General features: G+C 51.1%; 1 protein-coding gene across 4 annotated transcripts; it reads left to right on the plus strand.

Moving 5' to 3' along the window:
• Window positions 1–9,700: 9,700 nt before the first annotated feature.
• On the plus strand, window positions 9,701–17,788 carry DCAF11 (DDB1 and CUL4 associated factor 11). Of its 4 annotated transcripts, none has more exons than XM_058666245.1 (15): window positions 9,701–9,829; window positions 11,041–11,259; window positions 12,051–12,178; window positions 12,421–12,548; window positions 12,802–12,866; window positions 13,180–13,280; window positions 13,468–13,614; window positions 13,813–13,867; window positions 14,157–14,225; window positions 14,519–14,576; window positions 14,679–14,864; window positions 15,345–15,498; window positions 15,927–16,079; window positions 16,798–16,904; window positions 16,998–17,788. In XM_058666245.1, exons 2-15 carry the CDS (start codon window positions 11,105–11,107, stop codon window positions 17,130–17,132), a joined length of 1,641 nt encoding a protein of 546 aa, XP_058522228.1. In that variant the 5' UTR covers window positions 9,701–9,829; window positions 11,041–11,104; the 3' UTR covers window positions 17,133–17,788. The 4 variants fall into 4 exon arrangements, with proteins under 4 accessions (XP_058522228.1, XP_004584768.2, XP_058522227.1 ...); XM_004584711.3 differs by lacking the exon at window positions 9,701–9,829 and adding an exon at window positions 10,245–10,469 and having other exon boundaries at window positions 11,041–11,236; window positions 12,106–12,178; XM_058666244.1 differs by lacking the exon at window positions 9,701–9,829 and adding an exon at window positions 10,246–10,469.
• The last annotated feature ends 1,519 nt before the right edge of the window (window positions 17,789–19,307 follow it).

Consider the following 19,307-nt stretch of genomic DNA (forward strand, 5'->3'; position numbering starts at 1 on the left):
TGTCATTTCCCACTGATCTTTACAGCTTCCGTCTAACAGCTCCCGTTCTTCTTCCAGCCCCTGGAAGAGACAGCTCTGTCAATGAGTCACATCAGTGGGACTCACCAGAAGGGACCTCTGCCCCTCTGTCCTAAGGTCCTGAGAAGGTAGGGTCTTGGTAAATTGCTCAGGGTTACATCTAGGCCTAAAGTTACCAAGCACATAATCAGAAACACAGGGCTGGTATCATTCCGCTGTGCTGTGGCCCTGCTACACTGGCCTCTGTGCCCAAGCTGGACCCAGGAGCCACACTGTGTTCCTAAAAGCATACTCAGTGTTTAAGAGCTGTGTGCCAGGCCCTGTTCTAAGCATATGACAAGACGATGCTCTGAGAGAGGGGTGATCTTGCAGGAGAAGTGAAACACAGGTACAGGAAAGTCACGCTGGGACCACACAGGAAACCACAGGCTTGTTGTGCCATAGCAGAGGCTTCTAGAACTATAAGGGTGTGAGATATTACCTAGTCCATGTTTTTCAACCTTCAGAGTACCTGTGAATCACCTGGGGATCTGGTTAAACTGCAGGTGGAACCTAGGGACGTTTATAGCAACCCTGGGGTTCTTACACACTCCTGGGTGCCACTGGTCTAGGGACCAGAGCTGGAGATGCAGGTTTTCATGTAAACTCTGAAATGAGTTTTGAAGAAAAAGCAGCTAATGAGAGAGCCACGGTTCCAAATGAATGAGGCATGTGTTAGGATAGCCTCTGTGATCTGGATCCAGCTGAACAAGTGTTGAAACCAGGGTGGGTAAAAGAGGAGGCTATCCAGAAAAAAAAAAGGAACAAACTTCAACAAATGAGATGGCAACTCATGGCAGACACATGTAAGGGCAGCAAGGAGTGCCAGTCTTGAGTTGATCAAGTGTAGGGCACAGCAGTGGAGCACTGCACTTGGGGTGAGTCCCAGCCACTCCACCTGCATCCAGCGTCCTGCTAATGCACCTCAGCAGCCAGTGACATGTTCAGCTCCCCCAACAGCCTGAGCCAACAAATAATAACTACAGGAGGAGCAGAGTACGGACACTAAGCACATGGTAGACTCAGTATTTTCATCTGTAAAATGGGAATGTGTCAACACCCAAAGTGTCAAGGTCATAAGTTTGGAGAGTCAAACTCAGAACTATAGCAGGCATCGAGTAACACTTTAATGCCAGTAGGTATCACCTGTCCACATTAATGAGGAGAGTAGGCCCTACAAGCCTAAATTACATGTTGTTAACTCCACAGTCAAAGCAACATGAGCAAGATAAAGAACAGTTCCTAGGGAAATAAATGAACAATAAATTCCTCCAGGAAAGAGTCAAGGAGCAAGGGTTCCAGGGACCGGTCTGGTATCTAAATGCACTGGGCCAGGGATGATGTGTGTCAATTTTAGAATAAAATTGGGCCACCTGCTCTGAAGCTCCAGCTAAATTGTCCTTTGTATTTTACTTGAATTTTTTTTTTAAGATTTATTTGCTTTATTACAAAGTCAGATATACAGAGAGGAGGAAACACAGAGAGGAAGATCTTCCATCCCCAAGTGAGCCGCAACGGCCGGTACTGTGCCGATCTGAAGCCAGGAACCCAGATCCTCTTCCGGGTCTCCCACACGGTTGCAGGGTCCCAAGTCTTTGGGCCGTCCTTGACTGCTTTCCCAGGCCACAGGCAGGGAGCTGGATGGGAAGTGGAGCTGCCGGGATTAGAACCAGCACCCATATGGGGTCCCGGGGCTTTCAAGGCGAGGACCTCAGCCGCTGGGCCACGCCACTGGGCCCTTACTTGAATTTTTAAAAAAATATTTATTTGATAAATAATTAAAAAAAAAAGAAAAGAAAAGAAAAACAGTGAATAGTGCGGCTTTCAATTGATCGGGATGATACTCTGCCGGCTCTACCTTCAGACCAGAGATTGTCCTCCAAGAAACCGCTGACCTTATCTGGACAATAAGATGCTGGACTTTATGCTTGGTAGATGCTTGCAATGAAACAACCTCAAATGAATTTGAACCATGGGGGGGGAGGGGGGAATCCCAGTGCCTATAAAACTGTGTCACATAATGCAATGTAATCAATAAAAAAAAAAGAAAAACAGTGAGTAGAATCTGAGATTTAAAAAAATATATATATTTATTTGAGAGAAAGAGAAGGCTGATTCACTGCTTAGTGACCAGGGCTGGGCTGAGACTGAAGCCGGAACTAGGAATGCAATCCAGGTCTCTCCTACGGGTGGCAGAAGCTACTTTGCTCAGGTCTCCCAGGATCTGTAGTAGCAGGAAATTGGAACTCGGAGCTAAGCCTGAACATGCACTCAGATGCTGCAGTGTGGGACGTCAGCTTCTTAACCATTAGGCTGATAATCCATCCAACCTTTGTATTTTCAAATAAAACACATAGAAAACCAACCAAAACAAAGGCATGGCTTACTAAACTATTATAAAGTGAACACCCTTGAGATCACTCAGGGAAAGAACCAGAACTTTGCCAGAAACCAAAGCTGTGCCCTGTTATTTTCCCCACCCCTGACTTCTCCACCTCTCCTGCCAGCCAAGTGGATCCTATGATGAGCATTAAACCCTCCTTGCATGTGTGTGTGTCTGTGTGGTTTTGTTATTCAAATGTGGATCTATGGGCACCATGGCATAGTAGGTTAAGTCAGCCTGCAACGCATTGCATATGGGTTCAGGTTCAAGTTCCAGTTGCTCCACTTCCAATCCACCTTCCTGTGAATGTGCCTGGAAAAGCAGCAGAGAATGACCCAAGTCCTTGGTCCTTGCATCCATGAGGGAGACCCAGAAAAAGCGCCTAGCTTCAGACTGGCTGAGCTCCAGCCCTTGCAGCCATTTGAGGAACCATCAGGGTATGAAAGATTCTCTCTCTCTTATCTCTGTAACTCCACCTTTCAGATAAAAAAAATTTTTTTTAAAGATTTATTCATTTTATTACAGCCAGATATACACAGAGGAGGAGAGACAGAGAGGAAGATCTTCCATCCGATGATTCACTCCCCAAGTGAGCCACAACGGGCCGATGCGCGCCAATCCGAAGCCGGGAACCTGGAACCTCTTCTGGGTCTCCCACGAAGGTGCAGGGTCCCAATGCATTGGGCCGCCCTCAACTGCTCTCCCAGGCCACAACCAGGGAGCTGGATGGGAAGTGGAGCTGCTGGGATTAGAACCGGCGCCCACATGGGATCCCGGGGCTTTCAAGGCGAGGACTTTAGCCACTAGGCCACGCCGCTGGGCCCCAGATAAAATTTTAAACACACACAAATGTGGATCTATACTATAAATTAGCCCTACCCTTTTACAAAATGTCCATATATCTGAGTGGCAGATGATTAGGCAGTGGTAAAAACAATGCCTGAGGGCCCAGCGCAATGGCCCAGTGGCTAAAGCCTCCTGCAAGTGCCAGAATCCTAAAATTCCAGCTGTTCCACTTTTCTGCTCCTTGTTTGTGATCTGGGAAAGCAGTTGAGAATGGCCCGAAGCCTTGGGACCTTGCACCTGTGTGGGAGACCTGGAAGAAGCGCCAGGCTTTGGATTTGCTCGGCTCCAGGATCAGGTGAAGAAGCAACATGCCTGGAACATTAGGGTGGAAACAGCTATGTGGTTCTGGATGTTTTCTTACTGTTTACCACAGCAAACTTCCTGTGCATAACACCACTTCCCAGTTGCCAGTTTAAAAACATTAGACTTTGGGACCAGCACAGTGGCCTAGCAGCTAAAGTCCTCGCCTTGAACGCCCCAGGATCCCATATGGGCGCCGGTTCTAATCCCGGCTGTCCGCTTCCCATCCAGCTCCCTGCCTATGGCATGAGAAAGCAGTCCAAGACAGCCCAAAGCCTTGGGACCCTGCACCCACGTGGGAGACCCGGAAGAGGATCTGGGCTCCTGCCTTTGGACCAGCGCAGCACCAGTAGTTGCAGTCACTTGGGGAGTGAATCATTGGACAGAAGATCTTTTTCTCTGTCTCTCCTCCTCTCTGTATATATGTGACTTTGCTATTAAAATAAATGAATCTTTAAAAAAAATTAGACTTTTAAAATTCATTTTTAGCTAAGTTATGCTACTCTGTTTTATGCCTAATGAAACTTAGCAAAAGTCCATATCATAATCCTATAGTAATGACAGTAATTATGTATACAATATTTGAATAGTGTTTTAATAGGGTTTTTATTTTTTTTTAAAGATTTATTCATTTTATTACAGCCAGATATACACAGAGGAGGAGAGACAGAGAGGAAGATCTTCCATACGATGATTCACTCCCCAAGTGAGCCACAACGGGCCGATGCGCGCCAATCCGAAGCCGGGAACCTGGAACCTCTTCCGGGTCTCCCACGAAGGTGCAGTGTCCCAATGCATTGGGCCGCCCTCAACTGCTTTCCCAGGCCACAAGCAGGGAGCTGGATGGGAAGTGGAGCTGCCGGGATTAGAACCAGCGCCCACATGGGATCCCGGGGCTTTCAAGGCGAGGACTTTAGCTGCCAGGCTACGCCGCCGGGCCCATTAGGGTTTTTATTTTTTTAATTTTTATTTTATTTATTTATTTTTTTAAGATTTATTTTATTTTTATTACAAAGTCAGATATACTGAGAGGAGGAGAGATAGAGAGGAAGTGGAGCTGCCGGGATTAGAACCAGCGGCCATATGGGATCAAGGCGAGGACCCCAGCCACCAGGCCACGCTGCCAAGCCCTAGGGTTTTTATTTTTAACTTGAGTATGTAATTTTAAAAGATGTTGAGATGTTACCAAAAAAAAAAAAAAAAAAGAATGCATACATAAATGCTCAGTGCCTAAATTCATCAACTCATTGGGGACTGCAAAACAGAAATATTCAAAACCCATTGTAATGGATGGAATACTTTTTTTTTTTAAGATTTATTTATTTTTACTGCAAAGGCAGATATACAGAGAGGAAGAGAGACAGAGAGGAAGATCTTCCGTCTTATGGTTCACTCTCCAAGTGGCCGCAATGGCTACAGCTGAGCCAATCCAAAGCCAGGAGCCAGGAACCTCTTGAGGGTCTCCCACGTGGGTTCAGGGTCCCAAACACCCATCCTCCACTGTTTTCCCAGGCCACAAATAGGGAGCTGGATGGGAAGCGGGCCGCCAGGTTTAGAACCAGAGCCCATATGGGATCCCGGCGCGTGCAAAGCGAGGACTTTAACCACTACGCTATCATGCCGGGATGGGTGGAATACTTTCATAAAGGGACTTTTATTTTTCATTTCATTGCCTTAAGGTGTGGTTTATATAACTGCTTTTCTGGCTATATTTTTTAAAGATTTATTTATTTTTATTGGAAAGGCAGACTTACAGAAAGGAGAGACAAAGATCTATCCATTGCACTCCCCAAAAGGTCACAACAGCTGGAGCTAAGCTGATCCAAAGTCAGGAGCCAGGAACCCCGTCCAGGTCTCCCACGTGGGTGCAAGGTCCTAAGGCTTTGGGCCCTTTGTTGCTTTTCCAGGCGACAAGCAGGGAGCAGGATGGGAAGTGAAATAACCGGGACAGGAACTGGTGCCCTTATGGGATCCCAGTGTAGGAATAGCCAATTGAGCCATTGCACTGGGCCCCTATGTAACTATTTGATTCTTCTCCCTTTATATACCAGTTTTAAAACAATGAGTTGGTTTCCTAACATCCCTCAAAAATGTAGCCAATTAGTTACATACATACACTATTAAGAACTGGCTTAAACATATTTAAGGTTTATTAAGCTGACCTTATTAATATTCATTCTCTCCCAGCCTTGACCAAAGGAGATGGTCCCGGGTACTTCCTGCTTGCTTTCTTGCCCTCTGTGTGAGTTGCTCATCTCATTTGTCACCTGCCCTAGACCCGGAGTCAGCCATCTCTTCAAGGAACTCTGCTTCTTCCAATGGCAGATGATGCTTTTAAGGCCACAGTCCGACAGTGAAGGGCGTACTTTACAACTGGATTGGTTATTGTTTCCAGACCTTTTCAGGATATAGAGACATGAAGATAAACCCCTCATGAGTGCACACTGACAACTCCTGTTCAAAACCAGGACTTGGGGCAAGTATTTGGCAAAGCTGATTGGGGTGCCCTCCTCCCAGCCTGGGTTGGAGTCCCAGCTCTGCTTCAAATTCCAGCTAATACAGGTGCTGGAAGGCATCATGTTATGGCTCAAGGGTTTGGGTCTCTGCCACTCATGTGGGAATCTCATATGGAGTTTGGTTGGGCCATCCCTGGCTGTTGCAGACATCTGGGGAGAGAACCAGCAGCTGGAAGATCTCTGAGTCTAACTGCCTTTCAAATAAATGAAAACTTAAAAAGAAAACAGGACTGAAGTCCCCTGTACCTCCTATTCTGTGCACACACACACACACAAATTTGAGTGTTAAGTATACAAGACATGAGATTATAATATGCCCTAAGCAATTGCTTTTTAATCAACACATTCTTTTAAGTCCTATGTCAATCAGCATACTTCCTTCCATCAACACAGAGACCTCTGTAAGAAAACAATGTATAAACACAGGGTATCAGTCACTTCAGAAGGTCAAATTTCCCCCTTCCTGTTGCCAGGAGATGCACCTGTGTCCCCAGATGTGCGCAATCACCAGGCTGAGGATCAGCGGTAGGGGAAGATGGTTGGCCAGGCCACGAACAGTGTTTTCCTTTGCTCTGCTCCAGCCCAGGCTGCCCTCTAGTGGAGGCCCAAGCGCAGGGGAAAAAAAAAAACCCAGGTAGGTAAAAAAGTTAATGAACTGGCTGACATTTACTTGCAATTACCAGAAATCTAAAATGGGCGCTCAGAACAGGAAAGTTCTGTGTGGCTTTCAGCCATATTGCAGTTTGGTGTAGCTGGGAGAGCAGAGGTTTTCCCCATAAAAAACACTTTAGAAACTGTCACCAAGGGCCCAGCATGGTAGACTAGCAGCTAAAGTCCTCAGCTTGAACGCCCCCGGATCCCATAGCTACCAGTTCTAATCCTGGCAGTCCCACTTCCCATCCAGCTCCCTGCTTGTGACCTGGGAAAGCAGCAGAGGATGACCCAAAGCCTTGGGACCCTGCATTCGCATGGGAGACCCAGAAGAGGTTCCTGGCTCCTGGTTTCAGATCGGCTCAGCTGTAGCCATTGTGGCCGCTTGGAGAGTGAATCAACAGACAGATCTTCCTCTCTCTCTCTCTCCTCCTCTCTGTATATCTGTCCAACAAAAATAAATCTTAAAAAAAAACTCATTTTTTAAAACATTTATCATGACTTCTAAAGATTTTATTTTATTGGAAAGTCACATATACAGAAAAAAGGAGAGACAGAAAGATCTTCCATCTGCTGGTTCACTCAAGTGGTCACAACAGTAAGAACTGAGCCAATCCGCAGCCACGAGCCAGGAGCTTCTGGATCTCTCACACCAGTGCAAGGTCCTAAGTCTTTGGGCCATCCTCTACTGATTTCAGGTAACAAGCAGGGAACCAGATGAAAAGTGGAACAGCAGGGACACGAACTGGCACCTAAATGGGATCCCAACGCACGCAAGGTGAGGATTTAGCCACTGGGCTACTGTGCAGGGCCCTGATAAGACTTTTAAGTGTAATATTCAATATTGTGTAAGTTCCATGTTATGAAGACTTGAATTAACAAGACCTGTTAAGGATTAAGCTAGGCTTGTAAAGCAAAGAAGAGGAAAGAAATCAATAAAAGTGGAATTATTAAGAAGACAAATTTGAAAAGAGCACAGGGGCCCAACCACTTGGACCTTTTCCCACTGCTTTCCCAGGGGAAACATTAACAGGGAACTGGACTGGAAGTGAAGCAGCCAGACTTGGACCTGTGCCCATGTGGGATGCCAGCACCATAGGCAGTGGCTTTATCCTTTAGGCCACAGCAACAGCCTGAGCCTAGGTATTTTTACTTTAAGCAAAAGTGAAACCATACTGTCTTTTTTAAAAAAGATTTGTTTATTTTTATTGCAAAGTCAGATATGCAGAGAGGAGGAGCTGGATGAGAAGTGGAGCTGCCAGGATTAGAACCTGCACCCATATGGGATCCTGGCGCAGTCAAGGAGAGGATTTTAGCTGCTAGGCCACCGCACTGGGCCCCATATTGTCTTTATATCCAACAGGATATGTCACTAGAAGGACTGTCTACCATTAAAAAAAATGTAGCTTGTATGATTTCCCAAGGTATAAAAATAGAAGATACCATGTCCATGGCAACCGGCAAGATGGGATATTTCTGGGTCTGTGCCATATGGACCCTAGCTTATCTAACCAACCCCATTTTGTGTAGATATGTGGTTCTGTTTTCTCTCCAGTATTCCCTTATTATAATCATTGCTAAACAGAAGCTACACTTCTACTCCGGTCCAGGCTGGACTGCTGGAAAGTGGTCCCACTGGGTCAAAGGGCAAGGCTGGAAAGCACTTTGACTCATGAGACAAAAGCTTACTCCAGATAAGAACTTTCTCCTGGGAAGGCCAGAGGTGGAAATAAACAAGGCATTATGAACTTATTTGCTGGCAAAAACAACTGAAAATGAGGTTAATACAACACAGACAACCAGGTTTGGAGGTTTGCATTTGAAACAGACAGCAGGAGGGTTCTTCACAATTAAATGCAGTTGGAAATTACTTAAGCGATCATTTAAAGGAAAACAATTTAAAATAATCAGTTAAAAAACCCGACTGCTGGAAAACAGCATTTTAAAAAAAGATTCTGGGCCCTGAGTGATAGCCTAGCGGTTAAAGTGGGAGACCTGGAAGAAGTTCTTGGCTCCTGGTTTTGGATTGGCTTAGTTCCAGCCATCGTGGCCACTTGGGGAGTGAACCATTGGGCACAAGATCTTCCTCTCTGTCTCTCCTCCTCTCTGTATATTCGCCTTTGCAATAAAAATAAATAAATCTTAAAAATTCCATGAGGAGGGGTGAGGGGAACCCCCAGAGCCTATGGAACTGCACTGTAAAATAATAATAATAAATCGGGGGGGGTGGAAATTGGGGGAAGGGGAATCCCAGATTATACAGAATTGTATGATAAAATTCAAAAATTAAACAAATAATCATAATAAAATACAGTAAAAAGAATTCCAGACTTTCTAGGTTGGATACCTCGAAAAAAACGTTTTTTTTTCTTGCTTCCAAATTGGTTTAGCCCCATCAAAGGTTAGCGACACGACCTTATCAGTGGAGCCCAGCACAAGACAAAAATGCTCCAAAACTTATAATAATGTTCACTCCAAGACGAAAACAAGAGCCAGACACAAAGGCCAGCGCGAGGCCCCTCTGCGCGCCCGTGTTGGACAGGAGGCGGCTCCGGTGACAGGCCCAGGCCCAGGCCCAGCAGCTTGGAGACCGGAAGGGGCCGAGGAACGCTGCACCTTCTCTAAAAGGCTGCGCGCGCCCCAGGAGAGGCCAGGCTCCTGACTCCCATCCCCTCAAGGGTTCAGGGCTGAGGGAAGCTCGCAGCACAGCCAGGCCAGTGCGGACTGGGCCCCGGAACCGGTCAGCCGGCATAGTTGGGGTGACCGGAACCGCATGCAGGCCTCCTCACCCCTGGCCTGGGCAAAGATCCCGAGGTGTGGCACGCTTCGGCCTTGGACTCAGCCCTGTTACTCATAAACCCACTGGACACGGCAGACGGCGGCACACAGGGGCCAGCCCGGCCTCGCGGCGCGGCCGGAGCAAAGGGGCACCGTGCGCGCCACGGAAGCCCCAGGGGGCGTCCGCTCGGACTGGACCGGACCCGACCGGACCCGACCGGCCGCGGCGGGCGTCTCAGGGAGCGTCTGCCAACACCGCGGAGGGAGCCAGGGATCGTCTAAAAAGTTACGAGTGCGGGTAAGACGAGGGCTAGAAAAAGGCATTCCTGCGCACCCCCAGCCACCCCCACCCCACCACGCACCCCCAAGGAACAAGGCTTCCAGAAGCCAAACCCGCAAGGACAGTGTGGAGGCGGAGGTTCCCATCTGGGGCGTGAACACAGGGCACTCCGTAACGTCGGAGCCCACTGGAGCTTAGCTCGGGGAAGGAGCCGCTCGAGCCGGAGGGTGACAGAAAGAGAAGGCCGGGAGACTTGTCCAAAGGGAGCGGGGGCCCCCAGGGAAGGGGATATCCAGTTAAAATGCCTTTCGGTACGGAACTATCAACGTTTTTCCTTTTTATGGTAAATCCCTCCTCGAAGCCCTTAAATCTAGCCGTGTCTAGGCTCGGGCTCCCCTCCCCCTCCCCAAGGCCCCTCCCCGGTCGCGCACTTTCTCCCGCCCACCTATCAATCACCGCGCTCCGCGAGCCAATGAGAGGCCAAGGGGGCGGGTCCTCAGAGGGCGTCGCGTGACGTCCTGGACCTGCCGGCCCGAGAAGCCGGGAGATTTCGTGACGAAGGAAGCGCGTGACGGGGAAGCGGTTGGCCGACGCTTGGGCGGCAAGCGGTGTAAACAAGGCCTCGCACCGCTGTGGGGCCCGCGACCGCTCCTGGCTGGTGGGTGGTCTCGCGTGGGGCGGTAACCGCTGGCTTGCCCCTCACCTCCCCCTCCACCCCGCCCTTGGCGTACACTTTCCCGACGCACCACGTGGGTGGTAGGCGAGGATGAGGGGGAGAGGTCGCCCGAATTCTAGCCTCATTGGCTGTCGCGATACCGGCTCTCGCAAAGCAGCGCACTGATTGGTCGGTAAAAGAGGTGTCCGGGAAGTGGGGGTGTCTTTGAGTCCCAAAGGCTTCTCTGATTGGTTAGACAGGTAAGTTATTGAGGCGTTTCCTTGCGCGAGGGGTTTTGATTGGCCAGCCAGAGAGGTTACCTGGAAATCCTCCCTCCCTCCGGGGACTTCCTTAGGTGAGTTTGGGGTAGGAAACTAAGGAATACTTGTTCCCAGGTTTCTGCGTGGGCAACTCAGGCAGGGCCCCACGTGGCACCCTGTTCTCTTGGCTCGTGTGTGTTCCCGCTGCTCTGGGAGTTGTCCTAGGCTAAGGAGAGAGGCGCCCAGTCCCTAGGAAGGTTCCCCCGTCCTAGCCATCGCTGTCGCCCCAGCTCAAGAGTCCCCGGTGTTTCTAGAGCAAACCCACGAAAGTGACAGGAGGAGCTCCTGCCCAGGACCCAAAGATGCTGTGACTGGAAGATGGGCTCTCGCAACAGCAACAACGCAGGATCCGGGTCCAGAGACCCATCGGAGGGTCTGTCCCGGAGAGGGGCTGGCCGGTGGCGCAGTGAAGAGGAAGAGGAAGAGGATGAAGATGTGGATCTGGCCCAGGTACTGGCCTATCTCCTCCGCAGGTAACTTACCGTCTGGTGTGACCCCACCAGATGCCACCACAGTCTCCCGATCCCAGCTGCAGGCAGGAAAATTACAGAGGCTAGGGAATGGAATTATTTCAGGTGGCTTTTCCCTCCTGGGCATGCCTGACACTGGGCTCCCTACTCACTAGGAGTTGTTCTTGTCTGGGATGGTCACCAAGAGGACCTGTTTGTATGTCGAGGGGCCCCTGGGAGCATCCTGTGAGACTGTCACAAACATGTTTCATGTTTCAGTGAGGGGTGAGGAGGTGGGAAGGGGGTGTTGAAGCAGTTGACATGCAATATGAAGCCATGTGGATCTACTTGAAAAACAAGTTTAAATTGATTGTAATTCTAACCCTGTTCTTGTGGAAAGAATGTCTTGAAGGGAGTGACCACCAGGAACTGGTTGGAGAGGTGCACCTGGCTTCGTTTCTTTGCTTGTGGCTCCTTGAGGAGAAGATAAGCTTGGGGGATCCCTTCACAGTCTTGGGGTTCTGTGCTGGATAAAGTATCTCTCAGCAGGAAACACTCCAGGATTGTTTTATTTCCAGTTCCCTGGGAAGTGAGCTTAGTAGGTCTGCCAGTCTCCGTAGCGTGCTGGGGTTCCCTGTTCTTGCTCAAAGACAATGAATCTGTTTCCTACTGTGTCTTGTAGCAAACTGACCCCTACTAGCCAAGCTGTAATTCTCATCAAATGGTCCAAGAGCTGGACAGCCACAGACTGCATTTGGCTGGTTGGGGAGAAGAGGTCCCCTCCTTTATAATGGGGGGGGGGGGTCTCTCCACAGAGGCCAAGTGAGGTTGGTGCAGGGAGGAGGTGCAGCAAATTTGCAACTCATCCAGGCCCTCTCGGACTCAGAAGAGGAGCATGACAGCGCCTGGGATGGCTGTCTCGGGGATCGATACAACCCGCCTGGTGAGAGGAAAGGCCAGCTCTGGCCCACGGGTGGGGGACTTTGATTAGAATGCCCTTTTGTTTTTCATTATCGTGGTGAAACATTGTGAGTTAGATAGAAAGAAGATGAGATAATTCAGGGACTATGTGAGTCTTCACAGCCCCAGCATAATCAGCCGCGTTGGGTGGGGCTCGGGCACAGTTCTGCTCACTGTCTCCTGGGGCTAGAAGGCCTAAAAAAACTCTTCCTTGGCACTCCCCAGTGGACGCCACCCCTGACACCCGGGAGCTGGAACGCAGTGAGATCAAGACACAAGTGCATTTGGCCACCGGGCGACTGGGACTTGGGCGGGCAGCCCAGGAGCACAGCTTTCCTCGCATGTTGTATCAAGTAGGTCCCCTTCAGCCCCTGTCCACCCAGCAGCAGTCTCAAGGCAGCCTGGGGTGAGGGTTGGGGGGATGTCGGCCAGCCCCAGAGGGCAAGGCAATAAACTTTGCAAGCACAAATAATAAGTTAGCCAGCTGGTGGTGGAGTACTTCAAGAAGGACTTCTGTGTGGAGCAAGAGTAGCACCCTTGGAGGAGGGGGCTTGGTGTGCCTGAAGTGGCCTCTGCTAGCAATATTCCCCAATCCCTTCCACATAGAGAGAACGGGGCCTCTGCCACCAGGGAAGCTTCTCCCGTGGAGAACAGTCTCGGATGATGTCTCAGTGAGTATGGGGCTCGGTGGAAGGACTGAGGGCCAGGCAGGTCTTAGCTCCCAAACTGGGACAGGGTCAGCATTAAAGGATCCTCAGGGGTACTAAGTTTAAGTGTAAATGGGGCTGTCACCCGAGAGGAAACAGAGCAGAGTGTGTAGAAATTTAGCAGGGAGTGGAATGACTCAGAGGCAGGGAACCATCCCCAAAGCCTGAAGAGATGGCAGCCCTTGGCCTATTGCTCTAGCTGTGCTAGGATCCTGTGAATTGGGACACCCTCTTCCTGTGCCCCCTTGAACCACATGCTTGCTCTCTGCTCCCCCAGCTTCCTGCCCAATGATCTGGGCTTCGTTGATAGCTACTCTCAGAAGGCTTTCTGTGGCATCTACAGCAAAGATGGTCAGATCTTCATGTCTGCTTGTCAAGGTACTACACCCTGGTCCTTTTCCTAGAAAAAGGACCATTCCGTCTGGGTGAGGCTCCAAAGGCCCAAGGAGTTCAGCGTCTGGCCCATGACCTCCACGATGGAGAGTGGACTCCACAGGTGCTCTGAGCAGTGGAGGTCACATCTGGGAGACTGTCCCCTAACTCTTCCCTATGCCTGCTTGTACAGACCAGACAATCCGACTGTATGACTGCCGCTATGGCTGCTTCCGTAAGTTCAAGAGCATCAAGGCCCAAGATGTAGGCTGGAGTGTCCTGGATGTGGCCTTCACTCCTGACGGGAACCACCTCCTCTACTCCAGCTGGTCTGATTACAGTGAGTGTGTGCACCAGCTTTCTGTTGTCTCTCCAGCCTGGGACCCGAGGCTGTCCTGCCCCACAGCCCCAGGGCTGGGTCCATAGCCCCAGGGCTGGGTCCACAGAGAGTCCATCTCAGAATGCCAGGACACCCCTTGCCCTGTGGTCTGTGCCTTTCCCCACCCTGATAGATTGTTGTTGCTCTTGCTTCTCTCAGTCCACATCTGCAGCATCTATGGGGAAGGAGACACACACACTGCCTTGGACCTGAGGTACTGGCTCCCCTCCATGTTCATCTTCCTCAGACATTTCTCAAGGAAGGTTCTCCAGAAACCACCCTGCTCTTTCAGGGGAGAATAGAATGGCTCCGTGGGAGGGTGCCACCCCACCTGCCAGCCAGAGGAACAGGGTAGCTGAGGTGGCCACAGGACTGACCCTAGGTTGCCCCTGGGGTGACCTACACCCTAGCACATAATTGGCCATACCCTGCTGTCCTCAACAGGTTCACCAAAACAGATGGGGAAGGCCTCCTAACCCCATTCTGCCTTTGCTCTCTTGCAGGCCAGAGGAGCGCCGCTTTGCTGTCTTCTCTATCGCTGTGTCCTCGGATGGACGAGAAGTGCTAGGAGGGTGAGTGGTGGGAGTTGTTTCCCTCAATCGATGAGTGTCCCCGGAGATATCTGCACTGGCGGCCATCAGGAAACGCCAGCTGGTTCTCCCAAGTCCAAGATCAGCCTCCCTTCTGGCAAACCATTTCTCATCAAGAGATGGGAGATGTTGAGCATCTTTGAGGACACAGCTGATTTCCTGCTTGCCTCCCGTGTAAGAGCTGATGATGGCTCGCCTCTCACCTCCCATCGGGGCTCTGCACAGCTCCGTTCCTCTCAGTCCCCACTCCAGAACCTCATCTCATCCCCTTTTAGGGCCAACGATGGCTGCCTGTATGTCTTTGACCGAGAACAGAACCGGCGCACCCTGCAGGTACTACACGTGAACCTCAGAACCTCTGCCTCTAGGCCTCTGGCTTACTAGAAGATTTGGAAAGCATCCGGAGGTATCTACCCTGACCTCTTTTCCCTCTAGATCGAATCCCATGAAGACGATGTGAATGCCGTGGCCTTTGCTGACGTAAGCTCTCAAATCCTGTTCTCTGGGGGTGATGACGCCATCTGCAAAGTGTGGGATCGTCGCAGCATGCGAGAAGATGACCCCAAGCCCGTGGGGGCACTGGCCGGCCACCAGGATGGCATCACCTTCATTGACAGCAAGGTGGGTAAAGGTGCAGGACCACCGAGCTAGGCTCCCAGAGTTCTAGGTACCCAGGAAACTGGGAAAGCGGACTGGTTGTGAGAATTAGACACCATTTTGTAAGCCTTGACTAATAATGGCGCTCTGTAGTCAAGGCCTGCAAGAGGTAGAACTTAGGGCAGAAACCAGAATTGGGAAACATGAGCTCCGTATGCACCCAACAGTTCTCAACAAGGTGGGCAGGGCTTTCTGTGTCAGAGAAGGACAGTCTACTCCAGGATAGAACAGAAGATCCAGCATTTACCTGAACAAAGAAAGGAAAACCAGTGGAGGGTGGGATCTGGGACACAACATTGGAGGTGAGCTCACCTGGATAAAGACAGGAGCAAATGGCATGAGAGGCCCAGAGTTGTTGCTTGTCGGTGAGGGAAGGGGAATCGGATGTGCACACATTGATGCTGGCCAGCCCTGAGGCCTCATTCCCCGTCTTGGAACTCACAGGGTGATGCACGGTACCTCATCTCCAACTCCAAGGACCAGACCATCAAGCTCTGGGACATCCGCCGCTTTTCTAGCCGGGAAGGCATGGAGGCTTCCCGCCTGGCTGCCACACGGCAAACCTGGGACTACCGCTGGCAGCAGGTGCCCAAGAAAGGTGAGCGCGGAACTGAAACTGAGAGCCAGGCAGAGCAGAGATGGGTGGTGGTTAGCATGTGTAATCACTGGTAACCACATGCAGGCACAGGGGGTTGTATCTTGGAACTCCGCCCTGCTGCTCCCTTGCCTAGACATTAACTCTTTATTTGCTGGGCCATGGGACTTGCCAGGAATTCCGGTAGTTGGGAGTCGGGAATTGGGAAGGTCACTCAGAACAAACAGATAAAGAAAATATTTCAATGTCATAACGAGCGCCTGGGCTGTCATGTCATGGTGATTACTGACTCACTGTTAAGTGGGCATAGCACCACCAGGTGAAGGTGGGGAAGAATTGTCTCTGGGCATTGATCTTGGTCAGGGAGTGGTGGCACAAGACCACACAGAAGCAGACTTCTAATCTACACCTCTCCCTGCATCCCGGCCCAGCCTGGCGGAAGCTGAAACTCCCAGGGGACAGCTCCTTGATGACCTACCGGGGCCATGGGGTACTGCACACCCTCATCCGCTGCCGATTCTCCCCCATCCATAGCACCGGCCAGCAGTTCATCTACAGTGGCTGTTCCACTGGCAAAGTGGTTGGTAAGCACTGTAGGCACAGTCCCATTCCACCCAGAGCCACCAGCAACCCCCCTGACAGAGCACAGTGACCACTTTACAAGTGTGATGTCACTTAGCTTAAAACAGGGCAGGCTAAGAGAAGCACATAAAAAATAACATCTTGTTGATCAGCATTTCTAAACCAAGAAAGGAACATAGAATTCTAACCCATCTGGGAAGAGGCTTTCAGAAGAAAGGTACGCGAGGAAGCAAAACAGGAAGAGGGACCAGGAGGAAAACAGCCAGTGGTAAGAGGCGTGCAGTCAGTCAAGTGGGAGGAAGGCACAGAAAGAAATGAGTGTGGCTGCAGACCTAAGACGCCGACTGATGGCCGTGCTGGCCGTCAAGCGCTCAGTAGGAGAGAGAAAACTGCGCCTGTGCAGACCAGGAGGAGCAAGTACGCTTGCCTACAGGCAGGCTGGCGCTGATTTCTGGGTGCACCTCCCCACACTTCGCCATGTTAAAACTACCATGTTCTCTTGACCTACCATAGCCCTGTGACCTTCAGCTCAGGGCCAGCGAGCCACTCTTCACCAGACCATAGCATCAGGCCAGGGGAGAGAAAGAATCAGAGACCACACAATCCTTTGGGCTGAGCCGGGCCGGGCTGGGCTGGGCCCCCACGGGAAAGCAGAAAGTTCTCCAGGAAGCATTTGGAAGGCCCTGTGGCCATCCCTTCATTCTGCCCTTCCCCGGCCAGTGTACGACCTCCTGAGTGGCCATATCGTGAAGAAGCTCACCAACCACAAGGCCTGCGTGCGAGACGTCAGCTGGCACCCCTTCGAAGAGAAGATCGTCAGCAGTTCGGTGAGGCTGCCATGGGCTAGGGCCAGGCACCTGTTGGGGCTTGGGCCTTGGTGAGGACGGTCGCACTAATGCATGGTCATTTCTGCCCTGCAGTGGGACGGGAACCTGCGTATGTGGGAGTACTGCCAGGCTGAGTACTACGAGGATGACATGCCGGAGGCCAGCGGGGGCCCCAGCATGCCCTCCCCAGAGCGCTGCCCCACCACACCCTTTTCTTCACCCCAGTAGAACAGACCCCAGACCCCAGCAGGGTGGAGTTTGCAGCCAGCTCTTTGCTGTCTCCTCCCTATCTCCTGTCCGGGGAATATGTGGAGGAGTCACTGATATTGGGTGGGAAGGGACAGAAGCCCAGGCCATGGGCCTCAGCTGAATCTCGGAAGAGCCTACCAATAGGCTGTGCCATCTCCTCATTCACTCATGTCCAGGTGGTTTGGGTCCCTGGCTCTGGCCACAGTCTGCCAGGACTTGCTGTTATCTGGGCTGTGACCTGTGCCGGTGAGAACTGTCTTGAATATTTTTAATCATGTTTGGATGTTAGCTTTTGGATCCTAATGTAGATGCCTGGGGCCAGGCCCATTGACCTGGCCATCACGTTGAGAATTGGACCAGCCAGTCAGAAGGCCAGGTATCCTGGTCTTTCTTCTGAGGGCTTTACCTCAGCACCCTCCTGGCATGGGGAGCGGGTTTCCTCTCATGTCTGAATTCCCAGGGTGAGAGACAGGAGTCTCCAGGAGTTCCCTGTGGCTCCACCGCCAGCAGGCCCTGCCTTCCCAGGGGCTGCTGCCAGTGTGGAGGCTGAGAGCAATAAAGAGAAAGGTTGCAATGGAACTGCATAGTCCTGTCACTGGCAGGGACTCCCTCAATAAATTCGCTGTGGGAACCTGGCTCCGCATCTGCCTCTGCCTCTTTTTCTCTGAGATCTTCCATCACACTTTCTCTCTGTAAGAAGAATTTCAGCAGAGCCTTAGAAAATGTTCCTCCCACAGAAAGCACCTCTGTGACTCCCTAAGATGAAGGAAAAAAAAAAAAAGTCAGTCAGTCACCATCTAGCCCCAGTCCCTGCTCGTCTGCGTGAGAGCGGTCAGCCAGTGGCCTGGAACATACCAGGGCTAATCCATGTTTGCTGCAGACACGGCCAAGAACCCCGAAATTGACTCTGCTTTGGGGTGTCCTGGAGCCTATCCAACCCTCAGAGGAGGTGGCCCATGGATACAAGGCCACAGAGAGCCCAGCCAGCACTGGCACCAGCCCCAGCCAGGAACTTTCTACGCAAATCCCCAGGCCCCAGAGCAACTGATGCATCAGGGAGGGCAGGGGTCCACATCCCGCTCTGACTGGGTTTTCCCCCTATGGCATTTCGCACTCCCCAAGGTTCCCCTAAACTTTCCCAGCACGGAGTGACAGGGGTCCATCCTTCATGGTGCTCTGAGAAGTTTTTTTCTTTTTTTTAAATTTTTTTTTAAAGATTTATTTTTATTACAAAGTCAGATATACAGAGAGAGGAGGAGAGACAGAGAGGAAGATCTTCCGTCCGATGATTCACTCCCCAAGTGAGCCGCAACGGCCGGTGCGCGCCGATCAGAAGCCGGGAACCAGGAACCTCTTCCAGGTCTCCCACGCGGGTGCAGGGTCCCTCCCAAGGCTTTGGGCCATCCTCGACTGCTTTCCCAGGCCACAAGCAGGGAGCTGGATGGGAAGTGGAGATGCCAGGATTAGAACCGGCGCCCATATGGGATCCCGGCGCGTTCAAGGCGAGGACTTTAGCCACTAGGCCACGCCGCCAGGCCCCTCTGAGAAGTTTTAAAGAACTGTCCGGCGGCCAGGTGTTCTCCCTCAAGTTCATCTGCCAAGTGTGAAGAGACCTTGCTATGTCTTCCTTCCCACCTGTCCTTAGAGGCCTCCCTGCCTCCTCACCCAGAGATGGCATCTCATCACAGCCAGAATTGTTATTTCCAAGGTGCCAAGTTAAGGAGCAGAGGAGTGCTTCAAGCCTCATGTGGTGGTGAACCCTATGCATTATCTGCTCAAGCAGAGGAGCGTTTCCAGTGCAATGTGAAATGCTTGTGGGGCTAATATATTCTGTATTACTAACAATTATTATTTTTTTTATTTATTTATGGGCCCAGCGTGGTAGCCTAGTAGCTAAAGTCCTCACCTTGCATGCACCAAGACCCCATACAGACACTGGTTCATATCCAAGCTGCTTCACTTCCCATCCAGCTCCCTGCTTGTAGCCTGGGAAAGCAGTAGAGGATGGCCCAAAGCCTTGGGACTTTGCACCCTTGTGGGAGACCCAGAGGAAGCTCCTAGGTTCGGATTGGCTTAGCTCCAGCCGTTGCAGCCACCTGGGGAGTGAACCAGTGGACAGAAGATCTTTCTCTCCTCTCTGTAAATTTAAAAAGG

This window comes from Ochotona princeps, chromosome 6 (assembly GCF_030435755.1).
Source record: "Ochotona princeps isolate mOchPri1 chromosome 6, mOchPri1.hap1, whole genome shotgun sequence".
NCBI lineage: Eukaryota > Metazoa > Chordata > Mammalia > Lagomorpha > Ochotonidae > Ochotona > Ochotona princeps.